Source organism: Brachycentrus maculatus, unplaced genomic scaffold (assembly GCF_059751285.1).
Source record: "Brachycentrus maculatus isolate JH-2025_06_01 unplaced genomic scaffold, ASM5975128v1 h1tg000454l, whole genome shotgun sequence".
Lineage (NCBI taxonomy): Eukaryota > Metazoa > Arthropoda > Insecta > Trichoptera > Brachycentridae > Brachycentrus > Brachycentrus maculatus.
This window is the reverse complement of record NW_028281201.1, coordinates 799,573-827,500: the sequence shown is the minus strand read 5'-3', so window position 1 is coordinate 827,500 and position 27,928 is coordinate 799,573. Positions and strand designations below refer to the sequence as shown.

Sequence of the window (27,928 nt, the reverse complement as noted above, 5' to 3'; positions counted from 1 at the left end):
CAGACAAAAAAGTGAGCACTGCCTCAAAATGCGACAGTTCCGATGTCGTAAATTGATTCTGGCTAATTATTGTTCCGCGGTGACATTATTAGAGTCGGCCTAGACGTTGAACAAGACTTTCTAAACTATGAACCCGAAGCACAGAGGTACAGCTCTTTGCAAGGCATCAGTACACCGCGAATACGGCCGCAGGCAATACCTTCATGCAAAAAAAACATCCTTCATAAAAAAATATTGTGAAATTTAAAAATACAGTGGTGAAGTATATATATGCACATTCTTTTAAAAAGTAAATCGTTATCATTTATATGAAGGCATAAAAATAATAATAATTAGTTTGCGTTTTATAAAATAAAGTACGTAGGGAAGTTTTTAAAGCAAAAAATGTGTCATTTGAAGAAAAATGTGGAACAAATAAACTATGAAGTAAGTTATTTTATTTTTTTAATTTTTTTTTTAGTTATATTTAGTGGATCGCAGTGCAGTATTTTCTTATATCGGCAGTGTAAAGGCAAAGGGGTATATCTGTCTCAGACCAAATATTACAGGAGAGCAAAAACAAACTTGTGAAATTAAATAACTCAATTGCTTTATGTATTTTTATATGTACATATCTTAATTAAACTAAATGAGTATTGCAACTACAGCTATATCCTTTAGCCAGATTATGGAATACAATATTTTAGACATTTTGTGGAACAAACTTAGAAAATGATTTTTTTTACAGATATACCCCTTTGCCAATACACTACGATATATTTTTTTACCGCAAACTCCATACTAAAGCATTATTTTTTTCTTCTATCTCTTATCCGTACCCATAGTTATAGTGCATAGTTAATGGTAAAAGAAATATCTATGGAAATGCCACATTGCGAAGACCATTATTCCTTTATAATCTTTTATATTATTATTTTTACTAACATTTCTTCATGAAAATCGGTTAAAATATACTACTTTTGTACATTGTTTTATTTAAGTTATTATGGTTACTATTGCTGATGCTAAAATTGAGCTTTACTGTGTCGTGTCATATTATGAATGTGGAAGAAATTTAGATTTTTTATTTTATTGTATCTAGCTTTCCCCGTTGGTTTACTCAAAAAATAAATTAAGAAATTAATTTGGTGTCAAAAAGATACGAATAAGTTTCTGGATACTACTTAAAAAAAATTCACATTGGAACAGAAAATTCATAAATTCACAAGGATTTATAGCATACACAGTTTATATATCTTAAAAAATTATAGTGAATGTGTATTTTAAATAATTAATTAATAAGGTTGATAACTAAAAACAATATAATAGAATAGATACAATGGATTCAATGTCTTATATCAATTAAGATTTGTCGCATAATTAATTTGTTTGTCTTATTCGTCTTGTCATATTTTCTAAATAAGACACCACTAAATCTGATAGATCTTTATGTCCTATTGCCTCATCAATTTTCGTCAACTGCATAGGTAACTTCTTTCGCACATTACACGTGTTACACGTTAGAGTGTTGCTTTGTTTATAAGTGTTGAAAAAACAAAAATTTAAAGATAAACTTTACCTAATTTATCATTTGTGTTGAAAGATCTGATATTTGGGATTAAACTCAACCTAAACTCGCGTCAAAATAAAATTTACCTTATTCATATTGAATGCATTTAAATATGTCGTAGTCATACAGAAGAAAGTGACCAAGTGCATTTTTTACAAAAACGAGATCATTGACTGTTTGATATCTTACTAGCTTAATATTACCCTGAAAAAAATCCCAAAGGATTTTAAACTAGGAAGTATGATATATTGACTTATTAAAAATGACTAACTGCGTTGATGTTTATTTTCTTGCCAAGCAAAAGTGATTTAAATGGCCCTCCTGAACATTTTACGTTTTGTTAGTTGGTCACCTTCTCCTGTACGACTACGATATAAACAAACGTTACCTGTGGTATTCAGGCGGGAAAGACAACTTTTTTTGAGAGAACCACTCACCTGCGATAGTGTTGAGGAACATCAGATACTCAAAGTTGGATATTTCTCTTCTCTGCCACTTCTGGGTCATGTTAGAGTTCCTCATCAGCTGACGAGGTGACATCATAGAAGCTCGCCTGGTGGCAAAAAAAACATAAATTAGAAACGAAATCTAGAACACGAAACTAAGCTGAAAATGGAGACTGAAATTATCATTTTTAGATTTGGCGTTTAATTTGTAGAACTCAATTTTAATTTACATATTAAATGTTAATTTCAAACACAAATTTTTAGATTCAATTGAATTGTGTTTCATTTTTAAAAACAAATAAAAATAAAATTTGTGACAATTTTTTTGTCTTATTAAGGCATTTCAAACTAATGTCTAAAACAAACTAACACATTAGTTTGAAAATGCCATAACAAGGCAAATTGTCACAAATTTTATTTTTATGTTTTTTCAACAATGAAATACAATTAAGTAGACTCTAAAAAATGGTTTTTTATTTTAACATTTAATATTCTCATAAATCATTAATCTCTCATTAATTCCTCTTCTTTCCTTCTCCTTCCTGCAAAATCTATTTTTTATACCATACCTTTTTTTTATCTCTTAATGTTTTCAATAGTTATTATAACATAAATGTGGAATTGATTAATTGGCTTTATTTTTATTAATGTAACTATTTTTGTTAATGTAATGTAATGTTTATTATTGTTAATGTAACTTTTGTTTATTATATACTTTTTTAATGTAAAGCTGTACAATTCCCGAACAAATAAAAGAAAATAATAAAAAAATATATAAACTGAAATTCTTGAATTGCAGTATTATGTAAAATGATAAATATCGTTTAATAAAAAAATCATAGAAGATGACAAGTGGAGTATACTAAGGGGTAAGCGCAGGTCACTAGGTAGCCAGGTCACGGAGGTCAAGTCGCGGAGGTCAGGTCGCGTACGTCAAGTCGCGAAGTCCAGGTCACGGAAGCCAATTTTAGAGAATTTTTGTTATGAAACTACTACTACTATTACTACCACCACGCCGTTTCTCTGCAGGGGTAGGAAGAGAGGTTATAACGCCACACTCTTATGTACTAGTCGAAAATGGATCCGATTACGTAAACTTTTTAATTTTACCATGCATAAGAAAACATTTGTTAAAATATAAATTTAAGGTAGCACTGAACTTTCTAGTTATTAAATTTAAGTTTTGTACTGACATTTCTTGGTGGAACTGCATTTTATATAATTAAATAACATCTATATAGTTTTTTCTACATACATTATAGAAATGTAATAAAAAACAACTATTCATTTTTTTCCGCTTAAATTTTATTTGACCAGCGACCGGGTTTCGTCGTATCCGACATCATCAGACTGAAATCATCAATCAATCAATCAATCAATCATCACCAATCTGATGATGTTGGATACGCCCAAACCCGGTCGCTGGTCAAATAAAATTTAAGTGGAAAAAATTAAATACTTGTTTTTTATTACATTTCTATAATCACATTGTTCAAGATACATTATTTCAAAAAAATAGTATTCTCATGCCGGCCCTGCGCAGTAAAATGTCACAAAATACAAGGTCTCCAAATCAGCGTGGAGCATTGATGCAATTCAGACACTCGTCTGTGGTCGAATTTCGACCTTCTTCTGGATTTATGATTTGTCATATTGATCGTTCTACAGGTTAGAAATAGCGCCGAATGCATATGTGGGTTGGACGAGGCTAAATGTTGCGAAAATTTGCAGTGGCCATCGCAGGTAACATAGTCGGAAGGAGTACGGACTGTCTGGTTGCAAAACGGAAGAAAACTAAAGAGAAACGGCACGAAGGGTCTCATAAAACGATTGGAAATCGATCATTTGTATGAGAAAGAATCAGGTTTATCGCTCACTCCTTTCAAGAACGTCATAAATAAAAAATCGGCAATTTTCAGTTGTGAATGTTTTCGAAATGCCCAGAAAATATACTATATCCCAGCAAAAGAGGCATATTTTTAAATTAATATTTACCCACTACAGGGCAGAAAGTGTTGTTTTTGCATTTTGAATAAAAGTTATTGTTTGATTTCTTTTTTTTTAATAAATATATTAAATATTTTTCAAATGGAGAAAAAACCTTCAGGTTTTACCTAAAAAGATCTGTTGCACAGTAAAAAGTTTAATCAGTGTCTTGATATTTATTTTTAATACATTGTATTATATTTTTAAACTTTAAAAACTCTTCTCCTGAAAAATCGGGTATTTTATTCAGGCTAAAAGCCAGGGATTATTCAAACAGGAATTTGAGAGTTAACGTTTTTTGCCAGTATACCCACGATATGTAATGTGATAAGTTTGCTTATGTGCGATAGAAAGCTGAGTTTGGTGCCGAAGGTTATATATCTGGATGTCTTTCCAGATTTCTCTCTACTATGTAACTGTCGTTTATGTGACGAATTGTTTTGAAAATCTATTGTATGGTAGTGATTATTATTGTTAGTAATGTTTTTCACGTTTTAATGAACAGAACGAGGATGTCCGAAAAAGACTTGGCACGATCAGATCAATTAGAACCTAAAATCTGGTGGTGTCAAAAGTGTACATAATCGAAGGGCATGTATGACTAGATGTGTGGATGTGAAGGAAACTTGGGGTGTATGTCTGGACAAAAGAGTGTGGCGTTCCAACCTATCTGCCTACCCCTGCGGGAAAACGGCGTGATGGTAGTAGTAATAGTAGTAGTAAATACGAGTTTTAACAACCTTTTTCACATTTTTGAAAAATGAATAAGTAAATCCAAAAATTGTTTGATTTTGTATCCGGGTAGCAGAAAATTGTTGGAGATGGTTTCCCTTACATAAGTACCAGAGATGAGTGTGAATAGCGATGTTCCGCAGTATTTATCTCACGCACGTTCACAGTGATATATCATGCATTTTGTTGATATATTGTAGTGAAACAATGCACACGTATACGACAAATAAACACATATTGTTAATCATTGAAATAAGTCATTGAATTCATGACATTTGCAGTATTATAATCAAGGCTCTTTATTATAATAATAAAATAATAGCACTCAATAATTGGATGTGATTCATATGTTAGTATGGTTGTACGTAAACAAGCATTGAACATAACTGCACTGTTAGAAAAAATAGTCAGATAATATATATATATATATATATATATATATATATATATATATATATATATATATATATATATATATATATATATATATATATATATATATATATATATATATATATATATATATATATATATATATATATATATATATATATATATATATATATATATATATATATATATATATATATATATATATATATACATCGATTTTTAATACACAAATATTAAAAATAAACTATCGTTAGAAATGTTATATAAACCTCTCTCTCTCAGTATCATTTCCACATGAGAAAAAAACAGATACATATTACAAATTTAAGAGACAATTAGGTAATCAAATTAGAAAATAATAATCGGCGGGTATGTATGAGGAGATGCATAATATGCAGATAAACGTGGAAGAGGCGAAGAATGTTTGTAAAGAATTATCTCTGCTTACCCCTGCGGAGAAGCAGCGTGATGGTTGGTTTGTTAGTTAGAATATTACCCAATTAAAAAAAAGTGATATTATATGGTATAAAAAAAGTTCTGTTTGAATTTTTCGATAGAAAAGAAAGCTAGAGTACTTTGGCTATTATATCTTAAGGGAGAAAAATACGAAGAAATGCGTATTACAATAAATACTAGACAAAATGGAAGGCAAATGCAAACTAGGAAGTAGACATATATCCGGGCTTAAAAAATTAAGACAGTGGTTCCACTGTAGCATTAAATTGCCAATTAGAGCGGCTGCAGGCTAAGTAAACATTTTCAGGTCGTAAGTCCAGACTTTCATACTCTTCTTTACCTTTGTTGATATGGTAAAACTGTCATGATGATTGCCAACCTTCAGCGTGGACTAGCTTATTAAGAAGCGTTTTATATTTAAAAAATATCATATGAATCTAAGATTAGAAGATCAATCAAAATATGGAATTTGGAATTGATTTATTTCTTGCAATTTTTTAAAATTTATATAGAGTACATATGGTATTTATGACGTATTTTTTAAATGTATTTGTTCCCTATTCTTTCTAGTGTCAATGTAGACAAGCCTTTAAAAAAGAGGCTTTCCGGTTATTACTTTAAATATATATTTTACCTAACAAGAAAAAATCACAAATCGACATTCGTAAGAATCACCCTTTCCAAAAATATCTTAAAAAACGAATACTTGTGAAAAATAACATTTTATGTAACTGGTATAGTTTTCGTAGTGAAAGGTTTAAGCATGTTTTATTTTTGATATTATCGCTCAGCATGCATTCATACCATTATTTCAGCATATACATCCACAATTTACAATAACACGATCCGTATACGTATATTACGTAATTTAATGTGAAGGTACATTTCGCTCATTCCTTTCAAGAACGTCATAAATCAAAAAACTTGATTTTTCAGGAGAACTTTTTTTAAGTTTAAAAATATAATACAATGTATTAAAAATAAATAACTAGCCACTATTTGAACTTTTTACCGTGCAACAGATCTTCTTAGGTAAAACGTGAAGGTTTTTTTCTCCATTTGAAAAATATTAAGTATATTTATAAAAATAATTAAACAATACCATTTCTTCAATATGCAAGAAACAACACTTTCTGCCCTGTAGCGGGTAAATATTAAGTTAAAAATATGCCGCTTTTGCTGGGATATAGTACATTTTCTGGGCATTCCGGAAAAATGCACAACTGAAAATGGTCGATTTTTTATTTATGATGTTCTTGAAAGGAGTGAGCGGTTTGTACTACCATTCGAGGGGTTTAAATAAACAAAGAAATATGCCAAAACAAATTCAAAAGTGTGCAGTACTTCTAGTAGATATGCACAAATATTTTTTAATAATAATTATTTATTTAAAAAAAAATATTCGCATCTACAATATATCTAGCATAAAAAAAAACAGTCATCATAAACGACCTTAGTCTTGACCAACATAAGAATTTAATTAAAATACTCTGATAATTACTATCTACAACCAATAATATGACTACATGCGGTTAAATGAAATTGAATGGTGGAAAAACCGTAAGTGAATAAACGCTTGGTACGTTTGTAGGTTAGTTGTTAAATTAAAGCTTGTGTTGTGATAATTACACATATTTGTGAAAGGAAGGTTGCCAGTTATTGGTATTACGACTGGGAGTTGAGAATCTATCACATTTTCCCTCAAATGATGTGTTACAATTTGATGATGAACTTAAAACTTATGTGGTGATAATTACACATTTTTGTGAAAGGAAGGTTGCCAGTTATTGGTATTACGACTGGGAGTTGAAAATCTATCACATTTTCCCTCAAATGATGTGTTACAATTTGATAATGAACTTAAAACTTGTGTTGTGATAATTACACTTTTTGTGAAAGGAAGGTTGCCAGTTATTGGTATTACGACTGGGAGTTGAGAATCTATCACATTTTCCCTCAAATGATGTGTTACAATTTGATAATGAACTTAAAACTTGTGTTGTGATAATTACACATATTTGTGAAAGGAAGGTTGTCAGTTATTAGTATTACGACTGGGAGCTGAGAATCCACATCACATTTTCCCTCAAATGATGTGTTAGAATTTGATAATGAGCTTGCTACAAATTTGCTTTTTATTTTTTTCCAATCTGATCACGAATTTCAATTAAGGGTAAATTTTAAATGGTTCATGTGACTTCAGTTTTTATTTACTTACTCGTATAATGATTAGGAGGAAATCTTCATTCCATCCAATGACATTAATTTTATTTTTAACTTTAAAAAAATAAAGTTACATTAAAAAAATGAATGCAATTTCTATACACTTCTACTTAATACAATATTATAATTTTAGTTGCGCTTAGCCTCTCCTAAAAAAAGACTGCTCTTGTGCTTAGAGAGGGGACTTTTTATTGTTTTTTTTTAAAGTGACATGTTATACATTAAAAAAAATATAACTGGGGAAGATTTATTTTTATGCGGCACGAAGGAGTTATCTTGTTTAGTTTTTGTTATTTTGTAGTCTGTATATGTGGAGGTCCACACCAAAACGTTACATTTCCATTATAAATGATTATAAGTAATCAGGAATTCTAGCTTGTAAAATTGTTACGTTTTGGTCCGATTTAATGATTTCATATTGGTTTAACACAGGATTGGTCATGTTTTGACGCAACTTTAATTAAGATTTAGATAGAATACAGTAAACAGAACAGATTTGCATTTAAAGGATTTTTTGTGCAATATTGGAAATTTCACTTTTCGGTGATGGAGGTCATCACATATGTTTACAGTGTTTTTACTGTATACTGTATATATGTGCTCATACTTTATGAGAGCCTGGTAATATGAGATGAGATAAGAAACACCCACAAATTGCTAGCACGTGGAAATGAGAGTATATTATATTTTATCATTTTTGGACCCATAAATAATCATCAAATTGGTGGACCGAAAAATAGAGCTTGCAGAGAGTTAACTTAACAGATCATACTACGGGCAGGCCAATTGTATGTCACTTAAGCTAAGACGTGGGTATATAGTGGAAATAAGAAAAACAGATAGTAAAATCCTCAAAAATTACACGATGACGGTGAGAATAAAGGAATCATAAGTTGAAGGGACAGAAGAATAAGGGAAAGAGAATAGAAAGTAAAATGAAAATGTATAAAATATGTGTTCGACCAATAGCCACTTATGGGATTGAGGCAAGAGCAGATACTTCCAGAACAAAATCTCGACTTCGAACCTCCGAGATGAAGACTCTCCGATCCATAACCGTAAGCACATTGCGAGACCGAGTAAGAAATACCGACATCCGGAGCATGTGTAAGACGGAGGATATCGTGAGGTGGGGACGACAACGAAGGCGATACTGAAATGAACATATAAAAAGAGTGTCAGAAGACAGACTTCCACGTATCGCCCTTCAAGGTAACCGTGAAGGACGCAGGCCCCCAGGCAGACCTCCGAAAAGATGGAAAGACAGCTGGGAGTCAACATCCCAAGAGCGACATTCGGAGGCACAAACAGATCCTAGGATCTACATAAAGAAGAAGAAGAAGATAAGTTGAAGGGACAGGAGTTAGTAGAATAGTACTTTGGGTTTAAAAAATCACGTAATAATGAAAAAAATAAAGGTACATTAGAAAATACTATAAAGCATAGGGCGCAAAAATGACGAGAATATTGTTCTTTCCAGGAATCGTAATTATTACGATAGTTTTGTATTCTAAGGTTAAAGAAAATATGAAAAATTAGTACGAAAACTGTTAATTAAAAGCATTATAAACTCTGGACCAAATTAAAGGCACTCAAATGACCTGGTTTAAATCAAAAACTCCATCAAATAATCAGACAGATAAAAGCGAAATGAGATGACTAAATGTTTTTTTATATTGTGGTTTTTTGAAAGGAGACTTAGTTCGCCCGGCTCCTTGGCCGACATTTGACGGTTTTGTTATTAACATTTTGGGAAAACACAAAGACCCCGGGCCAACAGTGTGCATACATTTGATGAAGAAAACGTTCACTTCCAATTTTCAATGATTTGTCACACTTCTGAGGAATAATTACAATTTCGCTTACAATTTGAAATGCTCCAAAATGCATACAATATTTAATTATAATAAACCGATTTGATATTACATACATATTTACATATAAATAAATATATGTGTATTTATGAGGCAAATGTTAGTGGGAAAAGAAGCAGAGGAAGACCGAGAAAAACATGGCACGATCAGGTATGCCAAATACTTGAAAGTGGTCAGGTAAGGAGTCGTAACAATCGGCGGGTATGTATGAGGTGATGCATGAACGTGGAAGAGGCGAAGAATGTTTGCAAGGACAGAGTGGTGTGGCGCTCTATTCTCTCTGCCTACCCCTGCGGGGAAGCGGCGTGATGGTTAGTTAGTTAGCTAGTTATATTTACATATTATACTTATACCTTTTATCGTAGTGAAACCTCGATATAACAGACTGATTGGGGGAGGTAGTGAGCGTTAAAGCCGAAAGTTCGTTATATAAATATAGAATACAAATAAATTAAAAGCTTTTTTTTAAAATTATTTTTAAACACTGTTTTAAGATACAAATAAACAATACAAAACACAAACAAAATTCAATTTACTGTCTTCGGACACTCGTCGTAAAGTAACGTTGCTTGATATCGACGCGCTTGCTTTCGGTAATCCTGCTTTAAAAAAGGAATCAAGTTTTTTTGCACTTTTGAGTTTGGTGTTTTTTTTTAAAATAAACTATCTGAAATTTCGAAAATGCGTATAAAATATTTTAACTTAGTTTCCTGACGAACAGTCAACAAATGTTATTAAATCGTCGAGATGTGATCTTACCACTGGTAACTTCATTTTTGGCAGTGCAGTTTCTACTTCTTCGCTATCTACACTTTTATCCTGATTTTTTGGGTTCATAACTTCATCTGCCGTTTCACTTTCATTCGTTATATTATATTATATCCCAGGGTCACCTTCATCTCCTTGAGATTTTTGTCCATTATATCCGAAGTTCGTTAAATAGAGGTCCGTTATATCGAGGTTTTCCTGCACATTATAACAATAGGCGTCTGCATGTATTTGAACATTTATCAAGTACTCTTGCCGTTATTATTAATATAATAATTATTATTAATATTATAATTATTACCATTATTTTTATTATAATTACTATTATTTTTATTGTTCACTTCTTCATTACAGAAACGAGTAAGTTATACCGTTGGGAGAGTAACAAAGTTGATTCGGGTTTACCTAGAAATGAAGTACAGTAAGTCTTCTACCTACGTGGTTAAATCGTTCCAAAGGTTTTTGTGTCAGTCGAAAAATCGCATAAGCCGAATTTTTTTGTTGTTGATATATGCTATGTAATAATATGCGCGAGTTTCAAATGATAAAGTACATGTGTGAAAACAGAAAAGAAAATACATACATAAAAAAAAAAAAAATACAAAATATTTTTAGATATATTTATGTATTCGTAGTTACATTTCAAAACAAATAACTAATTTATTTATTGATTTGGCGTTTAATGTGTAGAACTCCATTTTAATTAATGTATTAATTATAAATCAAACACAGATTTTTTGAGTCTACTAAGTTGTATTCTATTAACAAAAACACATAAAAATTATATTGTGACAATTGTTTCGCCTTGTTAGGGCATTATCAAACGAATGTCTCATCATGCGAATAATGCGAATGACATTCGTTTGATAATGCCCTAACAAGGCGAAACAATTGTCACAGTATAATTTTTATGTGTTTTTTGTTAATAAAATACAACTTAGTAGACTCAAAAAATCTGTGTTTGATTTATAATTAATACATAAATCACTAATTAATGATTTATTTTCCTTTAATTTCGGTAATTATCGTCGATTGCATTAGTACTGATTTTAATACATAATCCATAATTCGAACATTCTATTTGATAATTGGTCTAATCGTTGAATGAGACGTTTTATGAGCACGTGCGATGTTAGCCATCTTTTTATCTGTCATACATTTTTAAATAATTTTGACTTTCGTCTCCATTATTATGGCATGACTTCTTTTATTATCAATTGAAAAAAAGTGTAATTACGAATTTGTGTAAGTCGAAATCACGTTAGTAGGAACTTACTGTATAGGATTTAAAGCCTTTTTTCAAGCGGTAAACACATTATCAGACAACACTAAGAAGTTGATTGGTGACTGAATTCAGGGAAGCTGATTTTGAAGTACCGAAGGTCTTCGCAAACTGGTTCAAGGTGGACCGTCTGAGACTGCATGAGAACATTTTCTCGGAATCATGTAGATGTGCCAGTACTACACAAGAGGAAGTCATGAATTATCACTTCCATTTACTTCCTACACGAGTTACTCGCATTATCTCATTTAGCCCATTAAACTTTCATTACTCTGCCGGCATATGTTTAATCCATAGCCATTCGGTCAATTGGACAGGATATTCGCGTGAAAAATTGGCAAATACAATGTCCATTCGCTACTTTGTCTGCCAACAGATTTCATTAACAACATTTTGAGTGTGTTTTGGACCTCACATACTAATATAAGAGTTTCTGCTCAATGAAAAGCTTCTTTTCATCTCACCAATAGATGTCTCTGGTGAAGTTCTGGTGATTCAAGAACAAGGTTTCTAAATTGGTTCATATATATAAAGAACTTCTAAGAATTTGAGTAGGGTGGTTGTCAATAATGGGTAGAATTGGTGAATGTTACACGTGTGTAGAGTGATCATTTGAACCAGCCTATGACGGTCTTCAGCCCCGTAAATGCCCAGACTTCCATATTCTTCTACATCTTTGATGAGATGTCAAAAAATAATATGAGAGTTCATTATAATAAGAAAGAGACAAGAAATGCATTTAGAAAAGTTAAAACAATAATTATTATTTTTATTATTTTTTGACATATCCACACGGATGAAGAATAATATGAAAGTCTGGGCATTAACAAGGCTTGCGACCGTCATAGGCTGGTTTAAGTGATCACTTTACATACGTGTAACATTCAACAATTCTAGCCATGATTGAGAACCACTCTACTAACATATTGACACGTGTTTCGATGCATTCCGCATCATTTTCAAACACCGTATGTGAAGCTAATTCTAAATTTTAGAGTTGGGTCCTTGGGACCCAATTATTCTTCTTCATCTTTGATGAAATGTCAAAAAATAATATCAAAATGTATTTCAGAGCTCCTTCCAATGACGCCTTGGTTAGAAGATATTGCATAGCAGCAATAAGCCCACCAATGTACAAATATTCTGCAAAAGATGATAAACATACCTCACTTATGTTCTATGTTCTCATTTGATATTCGAGCGTTGACCCCACGTTTTACCAAGTCAAGAACGACGAAATCCGGTCACTGGTCAAATAACATACGCACATACGAGTACATACATACATACATACGTGGTCAATGAGTATGTATTCAAGAATCAATTCACCAAATAATTGATTGATAAATTATTGCTATTGTATTTTACAAGCCAAGGCGAATTCAGAGCATTTGCAAGTATTTGCCAGTTGATGCTGCGCGTCAGATAAATGCATTTGTAAATGGTCATATAAGGGATTATGCAAGTCTGAGATAAGAATTATAGATAAAATTAATTTAAACCTTTTTTAAGAAAGGTGTGTTGAGATGGTTTGGGCATGTGAATCGAATGAGTGAAGAAATAATATAAACACAAATTTATGAGGCGAACGATGTTGGTAATAGTAGCAAAGGAAGACCGAGAATCAAGTATTTTAAATACTTGATAGTGGTCAGGTCAGTAGACTGAATAATCGGCGGGTATGACGGCTGTCCAAACTCAAAACACAGTAGGGGACATTTTTTTTGAGAAACGTTTTTTTTTGCATTTTTGGACTAAGTATATTCTACTTAGTCCAAAAATGCAAAAAAAGTTTTTCCCTTACTGTGTTTTAAGTTTGGACAGCCGTTGAGGAGATGCATTATTGTGGAAGAGGCGAAGATTGATTGCTAAGACAGATTAGTGGGGCTTTCTATTCTCGTGCCTACATTTTTCTTTAAAGTAGTATGGACGTGTGGAGCGAATGGATAACGAGAGAATGACTAAGAAAGTGTATTTTGCGAATGTGAACGGGAGAACAAAACCAGATCAATCGGAACCTAAATTCTGGTGGTGTCAAAAGTCTACGTAATCGGAGGGCATGTGTGACTAGATGTATGGATGTGAAGGAAGCTAGGAGTGCGTGTCAGGACGGAAGAGTGTGGCGTTCCATTCTCTCTGCCCACCCCTGCAGTAAACGGCGTGATTGTAGTAATAGTAGTAGTTGCAATAAGTTGACAAGAAGTTGATATGTTGTTTTTATTGTCTGACTCAGTGACACGTACGACATACACCTCTTCAAATGGGTCGTGTTCAGAAAATTGACAGCTATGGTGACATATGAATTGAGCATAATCGTGACAAAGTTCTCGAGTCAATGCATTCTAATGCAAAAGCGTATTTGAATAAACACATATTAAAGGCAACGTAAAAAACTTGTTTATTTTTGCATTTAGTATCTCATTTCGTTATATCTGTAAGATGTATGTACGTATAATACGAAAAAAATAAGGTTATACATTGAGGTAATTTTTTTCTGACTTGTTATTCCGACTTCTGAGGATATTTTTAAAAACTATGTGTACACTAGAGGCTTCATTGGTCAATCACTGTAAGTCCATAAAAAACTGAATTAATAATATTAATTTATTAGCAAAATGTAGTGCCAGTATTTGTATGAGTTATGCTATTGATTTTTAAGGGCATGAAAGATGTATTTAAAACAAGGATATTAAATAATGAAATGTATTTTAAATCCATAATTTTTTTTATTATTTTCTAATCACTCTAAATTGCACTTCTTCAAACCGTTCGCAGTCAGATGTGGTGCGAGTAAAAAAGGATAGAATTTTTATCATTCGGTAAATTCAAAATGATATATAGATATTGAAAAGTGCTATTCATATATGTGTATATTTATGTATATATATATATATATATATATATATATATATATATATATATATATATATGTATATATATATATATATATATATATATATATATATATGTATATATATATATATATAATATATATATATATATATATATATATATATATATATATATATATATATATATATATATATATATATATATAAACATATGTATTTATATATATGTATATATATATATATATGTATATATATATATTTATATATATATATATATATATATATATATATATATATATATATATATATATATTTATATATATATATATATATATATATATATATATATATATATATATATATATATATATATATATAAATATATATATATATATATATATATATATATATATATATATATATATATATATATATATATATATATATATATATATATATATATATATATATATATATATATATATATATATATATATATATATGTATATATTTATATATTTATATATATATATATATATATATATATATATATATATATATATATATATATATATATATATACAGATATATATATATATATATATATATATATATATATATATATATATATATATATATATATATATATATATATATATTTATATTTATATGTATATATTTATATATTTATATTTATGTGTATATATATATATATATATATATATATATATATATATATATATATATATATATATATATATATATATATATATATATATATATATATTCATATATATATACATATATACATTTATAGACAATGGAACATGGAACTGGCAAAGGAAGGATGAAAGCAGAGTGAACGCTATTGAAATGCGCTCCCTCAGACTATTTGTGTGGAAAATCATTGTATGACAGAATTAAAAACGAAGATATAAGAAAGGAATGTAAGGCTGAACGAGGAATAATTGAAAAGATTAGGAAGAGTTCTTTGCGGTGGTATGTACATGTGGAGCGAATGGATAACGAGAGAATGACTAAGAAAATATATGTGGTGAATGAGAGAGGGAAAACAGAACAAGGACGACCGAAAAAGACTTGGCACGATCAGATCAATCAGAACCTAAAATCTGGCGGTGTCAAAAGTCTGAGTAATCGGAGGGCATGTATGACTAGATGTATGGATGTGAGGGTATGCGAGGAGTGTATGTCAGGACAGAAGAGTGTGGAGTTCCATCCTCTCTGCCTACCCCTGCGAGGAAACGACGTGATGGTAGTAGTAGTAGTAGTAGTACATACACAACGTAAGTCGAGTTATGAATATAGTCAAGATAAGGAACCTAAAAATGTAGATTAAGTATTGTATTAAATATTTTATAAAATATGCAAATATTACATTGCTTATCCTAGAGGCAAAATAAATATTTATATCGACGCGATATTTGTTTATCTTGATATTTTGTATGACATTTCCCGGCATATTGGTTTCCTGTCACTTTCATTGGCGGCAAAATGTAAACCATCGGCGAGATCAACAAACCCGCTGGTGACATTCAAATGATGGAATTGATTAATCAAATGCACCTCTCGCAAAACGCTGTATGTAATAAAGTTATCATGTGCTAATCATAATAAGAATCCTGATTTTTTAATTGTATGATTGTGTTCTTATTATAAACAACAATAGTTCAATTTCATACAATTTTTGTAAAGCTAAGGGCGTTTGTCCACTACACGGAGTTACACGGAATGTTGCCGTCCGGCACGTCAGTTAGCGTTTTAAAACGACGATTGGCTTGGATTGGCATGTGCTTTTGTCCATATTTGTTCAGATCGGTGCTCTTGATCGGTGCGTGAACACGTTGCGCGTAAATTCGATCACGCTTAACTGTCGTAGTCGCTTTCATTTTTCAAAACCGGACTGCCGGACGGTCAAATTCCGGGCAGTGGACGATCGCCCTAAGTGGCCCGTTATTCAAAATGGAAATATATATTAACTCTGTGGTTCGCAACTATACCGAATAAAATCATTTCTGTAACATATTTTTGTTGTTTTTTTTTTGAGAATTTTATAATTGATAGGTAAACACGCAAAATAACTCAAATAATCAGTGTTTTTTGCAATTAGCAAGAATCGAACCCGGATGCTATTTTCGCGATTGAGCGTCTACATAACAATAAATATATATATATATATATATATATATATATATATATATATATATATATATATATATATATATATATATATATATATATATATATATATATATATATATATATATATATATATATATATATATATATATATATATATATATATATATATATATATATATATATATATATATATATATATATATATATATATATATATATATATATATATATATATATATATATATATATATATATATATATATGAGGTAAACATCGTGGGTTTACTGGCAAAAAACTCTCAAATCCCTGTTATTTAAAGCTTTTAGCCTGAATAAAATACCCATTTTTAAACATAAGTTGAATTTACTTGTAAAACCACAAAAATATGACATTTCAAAGTACTTATTGTATTTTGTCAGTTAAAAGAACGTTGAAAACTTTATAATACTGCATCATTAAGTCAAGTTAACGTTTTTTGCCTGTATACCCACGATATGTAAATAAATAAGGAAAATATATATTTTGTATTTCAAAAGCATTGTTAACTTTGTGGTATGGTAATATAACACTCTCCTTATCATTCATCGTTCACTTTGGGCGTAGTGGTAGAAGTAGTGTTTTATACAGTGGTATTTAACAAAGTGAACGATGAATGATAAGGAGAGTGTGACAAAAAATACATTGTAATTACTTATTGTTTAGGATGAAGAGAAAAAATATATATGCAACCATTATTAGTATTAAAATCAGCTGTCGGTTGCTGCGTTTTTGTCCGAAGCCATAATTCAAATCATTGGCTCGGATTTCGTTCGACATTGAAAAGTGTTGCCGCACGTCTAACGGTTGTCGGATTAATTAATTTGCGGAAGGTAAGTTCAGTGCAGTAGGTGCCTACTTATTACGCTCGTGCGCTGACAGCTTTTATACCACTTGTAACACTGACCTTACATAGAATGCCTCCAATAAAACACGACCACGCAACGTACCTACTCGGTAAAGAGCCCGCGAAATGGGTTAATGAACCGAATTGAAGGTGATACCATTCGGAAAAAAAATACAGAGGAACGTTCCGACAAAACGCCCACCGGTTGTAAAATTTATCTTAATGGCGTTTATCGGCCAAAATTTTCTATTGAGGAAGACGAGAATTTAAAAAATACCAAGATATAGTATCATATTATGAATGAAATTCGCATTGACCTTGGGTACGAATTAATTCACCCAGATTCAAACATTAGTGACATTTCGTGAAGGTTTATTTAATAAATAAATAAAATGACTTAATCAGCATTCAGAATTTATGTAAAAATAACATGCTTAGTCGGGTTGTGGTCCCATGGTTAGTGTCGCGGACTCTTAAGTCAGAGTTTCTCGGTTCGAGCCCACTTTACCACAATTTAATACCTATTTCTAAAAATGAGCCACTTAGGCTCACGGAAATAGTATGAAATTGAAGTATTTTTGTAAATAGTAAAAACACAAATATTTCTTTCTTTAAAAAAAAACAATAAATTAATAGACTTAGCGTTTAATTTGTAGAACTCCATTTAAATTTGTATGCTAAATATTAAAATCAAGCTCTGATTTTTTGAGTCTACTAAATTGTATTTTATTATTAAAAAAAATATAAAAATAAAATTTGTGACAATTGTATTGCCTTGTTATGGCTCGCCTTGTTCTTACTAATAAAAAATTGTTTTTTAATACCTAATAAAATACAATTTGGTAGACCATATTAATCAGATTTAACCTTTGTACTGTCATTTCTTGGTGTAACTGCATTTTATATAATAAAATAAAAGAAGTATACTATGTATTTTTTTCCACATGAATTTTATTTGACCATCAACTGGGTTTCGTCGTCTGACTTAGTCTGATGGATTAAACCCGGTTGCTGGTCAAATAAAATTCCCGTGGAAAAAATACATAGTTGTTATTTTATTCTGTAAAAATCGGTGTTTGATTTTAATAATTAAATTAAACTTCAATAAAAACAACAAAATAAACAGAAAAAAATGATTACATAAATATTTATTTAATTCGGTTTCGTAATAATTTTCATAATGCAGTAAATAATAATGCATTTAAAGCGCAGTAAAAATCATATTATTTCTCATATTTGCATAAAATATTATACATAATCATGTGTTTGTAAGGTGGATAGGATATCCGGGTATTAAATTCAATTGCTGTCAAATTTGACATGGCATAAATTTTGAGAATTATCAAATTTCAATAATTGTGATACAATGAATTAATATCCATGCAGGATAAGTGTCGTTTAACTGCGGAAAGTCACCTCTAAAAAAGATTTGCTGCATTTTCTCCAGTGCTGGGTCCAGTTAAACTTATGTGCTACGTGGTAATAAGTTTAGAGTACTTAAGGGCAGTGCTCCGCAACCGGTGTGCCGTGGCACACTGGAGTGCCGCGGTCAAATTAATATACAGTGAAACCTCTATCTATCGTTTTTAAAGGGACCTATTAAAATAAAATATGAATGCGGGAAAACAATTAATGAGGTATTAAGAGGTCAATACGCAAAAAGTTACGACCGAGTAAAGATACCGTCCTCCCAATCTGCATAACCATTCGTAGGCTGAAATTCTAAGAAGAATACATGTTTCAGATGCAAATGTATTTATTTAAAAAAAAATATAAACCTGAATAAAATTAAAAAAAATACTTCTGTTTTTTAATTGTTTTATTTTCGTAAGTCAATAATAATATATACTTGGCTTTGCAATTAGTATTTTCTTCAGCATCAGTTATTGAATGTGCGTTGTAGAAAGTTTTCTTTCAAAGAGTGTGCACGCTTCTGGAAATGCAGATACAGGCAGCAGCTCCTTTTCATCAATATCGACCTCTCCTGCTATCGGTTTCACAAGCTTTCGATAGTTTCTATCCCATACGTTGCCGTTGAATGGAAGAAAATTGGAAATAATGTAAAAAAAAAACAGACAAAATGTGTCAAATATGCAGCTTAATTCGAACGATAAATGCGGTAAATGGTGATAGAGAATCGATCGATGCGGTTTAGTTTAGTATGAAATTAAGTCGGGATAGAAGAAATAAACGACACATCCGGGAAAACGATTATTCGAGGAACGATAGGTAGAGGTTTTACTATATTTGACATTTTATAATTATTCATTATGTATATACACAATGACAAATTAATTTCAATGAGGTATATTAGATTCAACTTAATGATTTTGTAAAATAATATCATATGGTATGTTCCCGTGCAAAAAAATAATTTCAATGAAAAATTAAAATAAATGAAAAATATAACTGCGGGTATCCGCGGGCTACAAAAAAAATAACTCGCGGGCCGTGAGATTGACATGCCTGGTCTAGAGTAACATCTAATTTATGGATTTGCGAATTTAAATATATAAATTTAACTCATCGAAATGTGATATTTTCACCTTATTTGATAAATAATATACATTTAAAAAAACGTGAAAATACGCTGTAAAACATATTCAGCATTTCTTCATCGTGAATTTTTTAGTACTTATTTCATGAGTAATGCTGGTTTATTTCTGGGATAGTCCAATATTGCAATTCTAAGTGCGAATCAATTACAATCGGATATGGATTAACACATTATTGTGCTAGATTTATACCACAAAATGTTTTTTCAGAGAAATGGTTACGTTTTTCAGTATTGGGTAATCCGACGCAGTTAGCGTGACAATTACAAGCATTTGTAATAGTAAGGGGGATATTGAATTAGTCAGAATTTTTGATCGTATGAAAATAATAAAGCGAAATTAAAGAAAACATTTTTTTTAAATAATATATTTTAAACTAGCTGTATACTATTCTTTATCTTGAGAACAGTGTCCGTCGATGGTTGCTTCTCGTTGGACGCGTCTACACGCACGATTTAAAAAAAATAATATTTATTGGAGTTTGATTTTTATAGAATGTGTATTGAAAAAATATTTTAATAATTTTTTTTTCAAGACCATATAACGTAGAACGGGGCAATACAATTGATTAAAACTAAAATATCTAATACAGCAAATTCAAATACAAACACGGTACCGTAGAACGGGGCTTAAACGGTACTTGAACTTTGACGTGGTACTTGAGCCCAGTACAAAGAAAATTAAATCTGTATTTGGTCTACAATAATGAACGTATCGACATGATTCATTGTTTTCCTGACAGGTGACACTTATTTTATTTATTTTTGTACTGGGCTCAAGTAACACATTAAAGTTCAAGTAGCCCCGTTCTACGGTATTTATTTCGAAGAAAACTTATTTTTTCAATACAAAAACGCAATTGTAAACTAAATATTCAATTGCAGTAAATGTTATCTGAGTTCAAAGAAAATGAAATCTCGATTTATCGTATGTAAGATCGGGCCATAAGACTAAGATCAAGATCGAGAAAAAATTATCAACGTCATCAAATCGATGAAACCACAATGCGACCTAGATTATTTCAATTTTTCTAGAGAATCACGAATCGCTCACCTGCTACATTCACTGATTCGCTATCACGATAATCAAATCATAGGAAATCCCACCTTACAATATAAACCCATAGACCCGCGACCTCGAATCACACTACGAACTTGAAAGAATGAATTGCGTTTAACTACAATTACGTATATGTACGGGAACGAAAATATTATATATGAAATGTGAATTACCTTGAATAACCGTAGATAACTAAACTATATATTATTAGACAATATTTTTAGCTTTTCCACTTTTTTTATTTGACCAGCGACCGGGTTTCGTCGTTACCGACATCATCAGACTGGTGGGAGGCTATACAAATTGTTATGTTATATATAAAACAAGGCAGGAGTTGATAACCATAATTTGAGATAATTTTATTGAGAAATTAATTTAATTTGAGCGAATTTAAGTATTGTATGATATTAAAAATATTTTTTATAAAGGTTTTTTGTATTGAGGGCACGATTTTATATAAAGTTATAATAGATTTTTATAACAAAAGATAAAAAAAAAATCTAAAAAATAAATACTTTTAAAATTTACGTTTTCAATTTCGTAGTCCGCCAGACGAATGTTTAGTCATTAACGGTTAAGTATATCGACATTGTCGTGACAATTGGGAATTATATATGTATTTTTCCACCATTGTGATCAAACGCTTTCTTTGTGGTCACATTTAAAAGGAAATTCGTGTCGATTTCATTTCTGATAATATAGAAATAAAGCGATAAAAATTTTTTAAAAATATTTTGTATGCGATCGGATCTTTCTTCAAAAATCAACAGATAATAAAATTTGTAAATATGTTCAGTATTGCACATACGCGCATATAATAAAGGTACTAACTAACTAACCATCACGCCGCTTCCCGGCAGGGGTAGGCAGAGAGAATAGAACGCCACACCACTCTGCCTCTGCAAATATTCTTTGCCTTTTCCACGTTCATGCATCTCCTCATACATATCCGCCGATTTTTTCGACTTTTAACCTGACAACTTTCAAGTATTTGGCATACCTGATCGTGCCAAGTTTTTCTCGGTCTTCCTCTGCTCCCTTTTCCAACAACATATGCCTCATCATTTGTTGACCTAAACGTATTATTTCAGGCAAAAATAATCAAACACCTACTTGCGATGATAATGTATAAAATAACGTCACTGAAAAAAATCGTAAATATCATATTTATACCGACAATTTTTTATTTGTATGGATAATGAAAAATGTATGCAGATATTATTAAGTATGACGTATTTAGGATTTTTTTAACGGTGTTTAGGCATGAAAATATGAATGTGATTGTAATAATAATAAGAATTTTATAATATTTTTCGATGGAATTCAACATTGTATAACTAAATTATAACAAATGAATGACCAGACGCGTTACGTACGTACATGTTGTGGATGTTCTACATCCCTTGAATTATTCTGTGTCCACAACATATACCTATTACATACCACAAACTGTGGTATTACTTACCATAAAGTAAATAATCTCAATATTAATTTACAACATTTTGAGTGTCTATTTATTGATTTGGCGTTTAATTTGTAGAACTCCATTTTAATTTATGTATTAATTTTAAATCAAACACAGATTTTTTGAGTTTTGATTGATTACAGGAAAACTCAAAAAATCTGGATTACAGGAATTATTTTCCTATTTATATTTATTCTCCAATCACAGGATTTATTTTCATATTTATATTTATTGATGTCAAAAAATTATATGAAAATTACTCCTGTAATTGGAGATAATCCAGATTTTGTGAACAAGTATTTGGACACACTCAAAATTTATGTAATTTTAAATCAAACACAGATTTTTTGAGTTTTACTAAATTGTATTTTATTAACAAAAACACATAAAAAATTAAATTGTGACAATTGTTTCGCCTTGTTAGGGCATTATCAAACGAATGTGAAGATCAAATGGACTACGGTCCTTATGTAGCTATACAATTCTAAGTGACAGTTTTAACACGTGCAGCAGTAATTTATGGGAGACAACAGTAGCTAATGGGGGATGTAGGTATGTACCCTTATATTTATTTTCTGGGAAAGGAAGAATTTATTCATAGCCATATTTTAGAGAGTTAATATTTGATCTTCACATTCGTTTGATAATGCCCTAACAAGGCGAAACAATTGTCACAATATAATTTTTTATGTGTTTTTGTTAATAAAATACAACTTAGTAGACTCAAAAATTCTGTGTTTGATTTAAAATTACATAAATTTTGAGTGTGTCCAAATACTTGTTCACAAAATCTGGATTATCTCCAATTACAGGAGTAATATTCATATAATTTTTTGACATCAATAAATATAAATATGAAAATAAATCCTGTGATTGGAGAATAAATATAAATAGGAAAATAATTCCTGTAATCCAGATTTTTTTGAACAAGTATTTGGACACACTCAAAATGTTGTAAATAAATTATCTGGTCAAATTATAAGCTTCCGTCCGCCTCCGTAGTGTAATGGTCAGCACGCTCGGCTACCGTTCTGGAGGTCCCGGGTTCGATTCCCAAGGGGGTAAAATAAATATAAGTGATTTTTTCACTGTAATATTTATTCAATATTACCATGGACTGGTACCTGAAGCGGAGGGCTGATCACCTTTCCTTCATGTGTAAACGATCAAGATAACACTGCGTTTATATGACACCGTGCCTTATGCACCATTGGGGTGCGGATAAGGGTTTTATAATTATTATTAATTATAAGCTTAAATAATAAAAATGAAAATGATATTTTCAAGCGTTTCTCATGCGTGCGATTATAATCCAGGATTCGGACCACACATACTAATAAAAGAGTTTCTGCTCAACAAAAAGCTTATTTTCGTATTGAAAATAATTTACATCTGTACTTATCTGTGCAATATTTCACAAATTGTTTATATTTAAGTAATTGGTATACTTTTTTTTAAATTGGGGCATATTTGTATTTGATATCTTACTTAAACATATTAATAAATAAATAATTACATAAATATATAAATAGTAAGTATTATCTATACTTCTAACATTATGTAACTAACTAACTAACCATCACGTCACTTCCCAGCAGTGGTAGGTACAGAGAATAGCACGTCACACCGATCTGGCTTTGCAAACCTTCGCTTCTTTCACCACATTCATGTATCTTCTCATACATAATCGCCGATTTTTCCAACGTATTTTAAATACTTGATCATGACAGGTTTTTCTCGGTCTTCTTCTGCTTCTATTTCTAACCGCATTCTGCTCATAATTTTACTTTACTCACTCCCAAACTATTGCATTCACATACCCAAACCAATTCAACACTCCTTTCTTAATTTTATCAATAATGCTTATATCTAGCTTACATTCTTTACTATATTATTCGAACATATGACGAGGTGAATGAATGCGGAAAAGGCGAATAATTTTGCAAAGACAGAGTGGTGTGGCGTTCTATTGTCTGTGCCTATTCCGCGCATAAGCGGCGTGATTAGTAATTTAGTTTTTAGACCCGAAAAATACTAAAATTGAAAATACAATGAAGCAGTTAATTTTCACTTGACTCCGAATCATTTAAGCACTTGATGTGTTAAATTATCATAATTTATATCTTTTTGACTTACGGTCAAGATAACGCTGCATTATTCCAATGCAGTGTCCCTAATAAAACACAGTCTTAAAATTTAAGAGCAAATTCTGAATAAAAAGATGACGGGAAACGATTGTCTCGAGACTCGAATAATCTCATTCAACATTTAGAGGAGAGCTACTAAAGATACATTAAAAAAAAGATGAATATATTTGAAAGTTTCAAAATCAATATCAATATTTTTGGGGAAAAAGGTTAATGATTTTTGTTACGTGGTATGATTGAAATAGTTTTTTTTTACATAATTAAACCGATATCGAACTCGATAACTTATAAATGCAAGTCAATCCGCTTATCACGGCAACTTTTGTACTACGATACCGTACATTACAAAAACATACATTATGGTAAAAATATTTATATATTCGTTCCGCAAAAATTGTATGCGTAAAATTGTTAACATTGACAATATAATGTATGTTGCAAAATAATTTAACAAAGATGAATATATAAATGCATTAACATCTATGTATAGTATAAATAAAATTGACTTGTAAATAAGTGTAAACTTCTCGTTTGTCGCATTTCCTATTATTAACCCTTTGGTGCCAGATACGAGATATCTCGGTTAAAAGGCGGAGTGTCAATAATAATAAAAAATAATAAATTTGGATAATTTATTTCGGGCCATTTTCGTAAAATACTAACTCAAGGGCGCTTCACTGTGAATGAATTGGGGAGAAGATGGTGGAAATGGTTTTGAGATATCTCGGAAGCAATACAAACATGCAGGTGAGACTCAGTGATCAATTCACTCAGTGATCAGTGATTCATTGTCAGACAACCCTCTCTGATGATGAAAATGGTTTAAATGTCATACGGGGTATAATATTTGGTAAGTAAATAAAAAAATAACACGTTGACTGCCATGGCGATTTTCAGAATTCCGGTCTAAAAAGCCGATTTCATTTCATCATGTTAAATCATTAAAAACTCTAATTTTTTTATAATTGTATTTTCTGTTCATTTATTAATAAATTCTTTGTTCGTGTAAGCCAGCATTGATGTTTTTGTTTTCTTTCCAGACGCCATCTTTCCATATTAGCACTGAAACAGGTACTACGAATTTTATCGTAACTGCACGAATATGGCAGTACGAGATAACTAGTAGTCGGCGTCCTAGCAAAGAACGCAATCTACGAGTTATCTCGTAGTTGGCAGATAACGTGTTATTAAACATAACAAAAAAAATTGACAGGATTATTTTTTTTATAAAATACTTGGCCTGGTGAGCTTGCGGCGTAATTTATTAGCGGGTATGAAAAGGTTAAAATGGTAAAATACGTATAGTAGTCCTCCTCTTGCGGTGGAACGAAAAATGCCCACCGGAGATAATAGCGGATAAATAGAGTCGCTTCATACACGACAAGTCTCAATATGAAATGTGTTTTTCCGCGCACAGCACGTAGCAGTCTCTTGTGAAGAAATTTTCGCCCAAAAACGCGCGCGCGAGAACACTCACGAGATTTTGCATTGTGCTATATTCGCGAGCATTTTAGTTTGAATTTTCATACAACAAGCGCGAGTTTCGAAGAATCTTTACACTGTGCTATGCCTTCGAGAACAAATATTTGAATTTTCATAGAACGAATATTTGAATTTTCATAGAACGAGCGCGAGTTTCGAAGAATCTTTACATTGTGCTTTGCCTCCGAGAACAAATACTTGAATTTTCATAGAACAAACGCGAGATTCGACGTTCTTTTATTATATTTAAATAGTGTTATATTTTTGAGAACATTTATTGAATTTTAATGGAACAATTTTGAGATATTTTACATTGTGCGTTTTATGAATTCTCATCGAACAAACGTAGATTTCTGTACCCATCGAGTTTTACATCAAATGATAAAATAAAACAAATAAATCAATTTAAATATTTTAAAATATTGTTTAAACAATTGAAGAAAAAATGTGAACAAGTGAAATAATAATCAATTTAAAATTTATGTGCACCGTGAAACACATTTGAGTTTTGAATAACATTTTTAAAGGTGAGATATTATACTTTTTTATAATTTATGCATTCAAAAAAGTAAAAATATTTCCAACACATTCTTAGTGATTTATTTATTTTGAAGTTTAATAAACAACAACAATGATTACGTTTAAAACAACAACAAAAAAGATACTATGCTGGTCCATTGCGGTATAAATCAATTTGGGATGGATATAATTTTAATTAGTTAATTGAAAAGTCCATAGCAATAACTCTAAACGCGCAAAAATATACATTTGTAAACAAAATAACTTTATATCCCGTTTAATAACTTGCCAAAATTATCAAAGGACTCGAGAAAAACGTTTAAATTAAAAAAGATACATATGTTACATCGCTCACTCCTTTTAACAACGTCATATATAATTTTATTTTTTTATTTTTTCAGGAGATCATTTTAAAAGTTAAAACATAAAATAAAATATCTTAGAAATAAATATCAAGCCACTTATTGAAGTTTTTAATGTGCAACAGATCTTTTAAAGTAAAACCTGAATGTTTTTTCTCCATTTTAAACATATTTAGTATACTAAAAAAAAGTAATTATACAATACCTTTTCTTACCAATACACTTTCTGCCCTGTAGCGGGTAAATGTTAAGTTTAAAATATGCCGCTTTTGCTGGGATATAGTACTTTTTCTGGGTATTCCGAAAACGCGCAACCGAAAATTTACGATTTTAGATATATGACGTTGTTGAAAGGAATGAGCGATATGTTATATATATAGAAAAAAAACTCCTTAAACATGCTTGCTGTTATTCCTTTTCAAAGTTTTAATAAGAAGTACATATAATTTTTCTTTTATTTCATTATCCATATTGCAGTAGTGTAATTTTCTCTGAGCTCCTTCACTTACGTCATCGGTATCCTGTAAAATATGTAACTCCTGGATCCAGATATAAGGAAAATGAAGCATGTAGCTGAAAACCTTTCCTTCATATAATTACTTTTCGATTAATAACCCGCAAAGCTTTTTTTAGAAGCTTTTAGTAGTTAGGATAGTAAAAACAGAGAAGATAGATATAAAAAATATAATACAAACACCCAGACTAATTTAATTTTTTTTTATAAATTCATTTTGA

At 30.6% G+C, this 27,928-nt stretch overlaps 2 protein-coding genes across 12 annotated transcripts in view; one reads left to right on the top strand and one right to left on the bottom strand.

The window, feature by feature from the left end:
- The window catches only part of rg (A kinase anchor protein rugose), a 620,520-nt gene that overhangs the window by 25,060 nt on the left and 567,532 nt on the right, over positions 1-27,928 (bottom strand). For all 11 annotated transcript variants that reach the window (XM_088271658.1, XM_088271653.1, XM_088271655.1 and 8 more), the window contains one exon: positions 1,987-2,102. In XM_088271658.1, coding sequence (XP_088127784.1) covers positions 1,987-2,102 — 116 coding nt within the window. The remainder of the gene's footprint in view (positions 1-1,986; positions 2,103-27,928) is intronic.
- LOC148302403 (trehalose transporter 1-like protein) overlaps positions 1-27,928 on the top strand; it is a 56,106-nt gene that overhangs the window by 8,192 nt on the left and 19,986 nt on the right. The gene's annotated exons all lie outside the window — the stretch shown is intronic.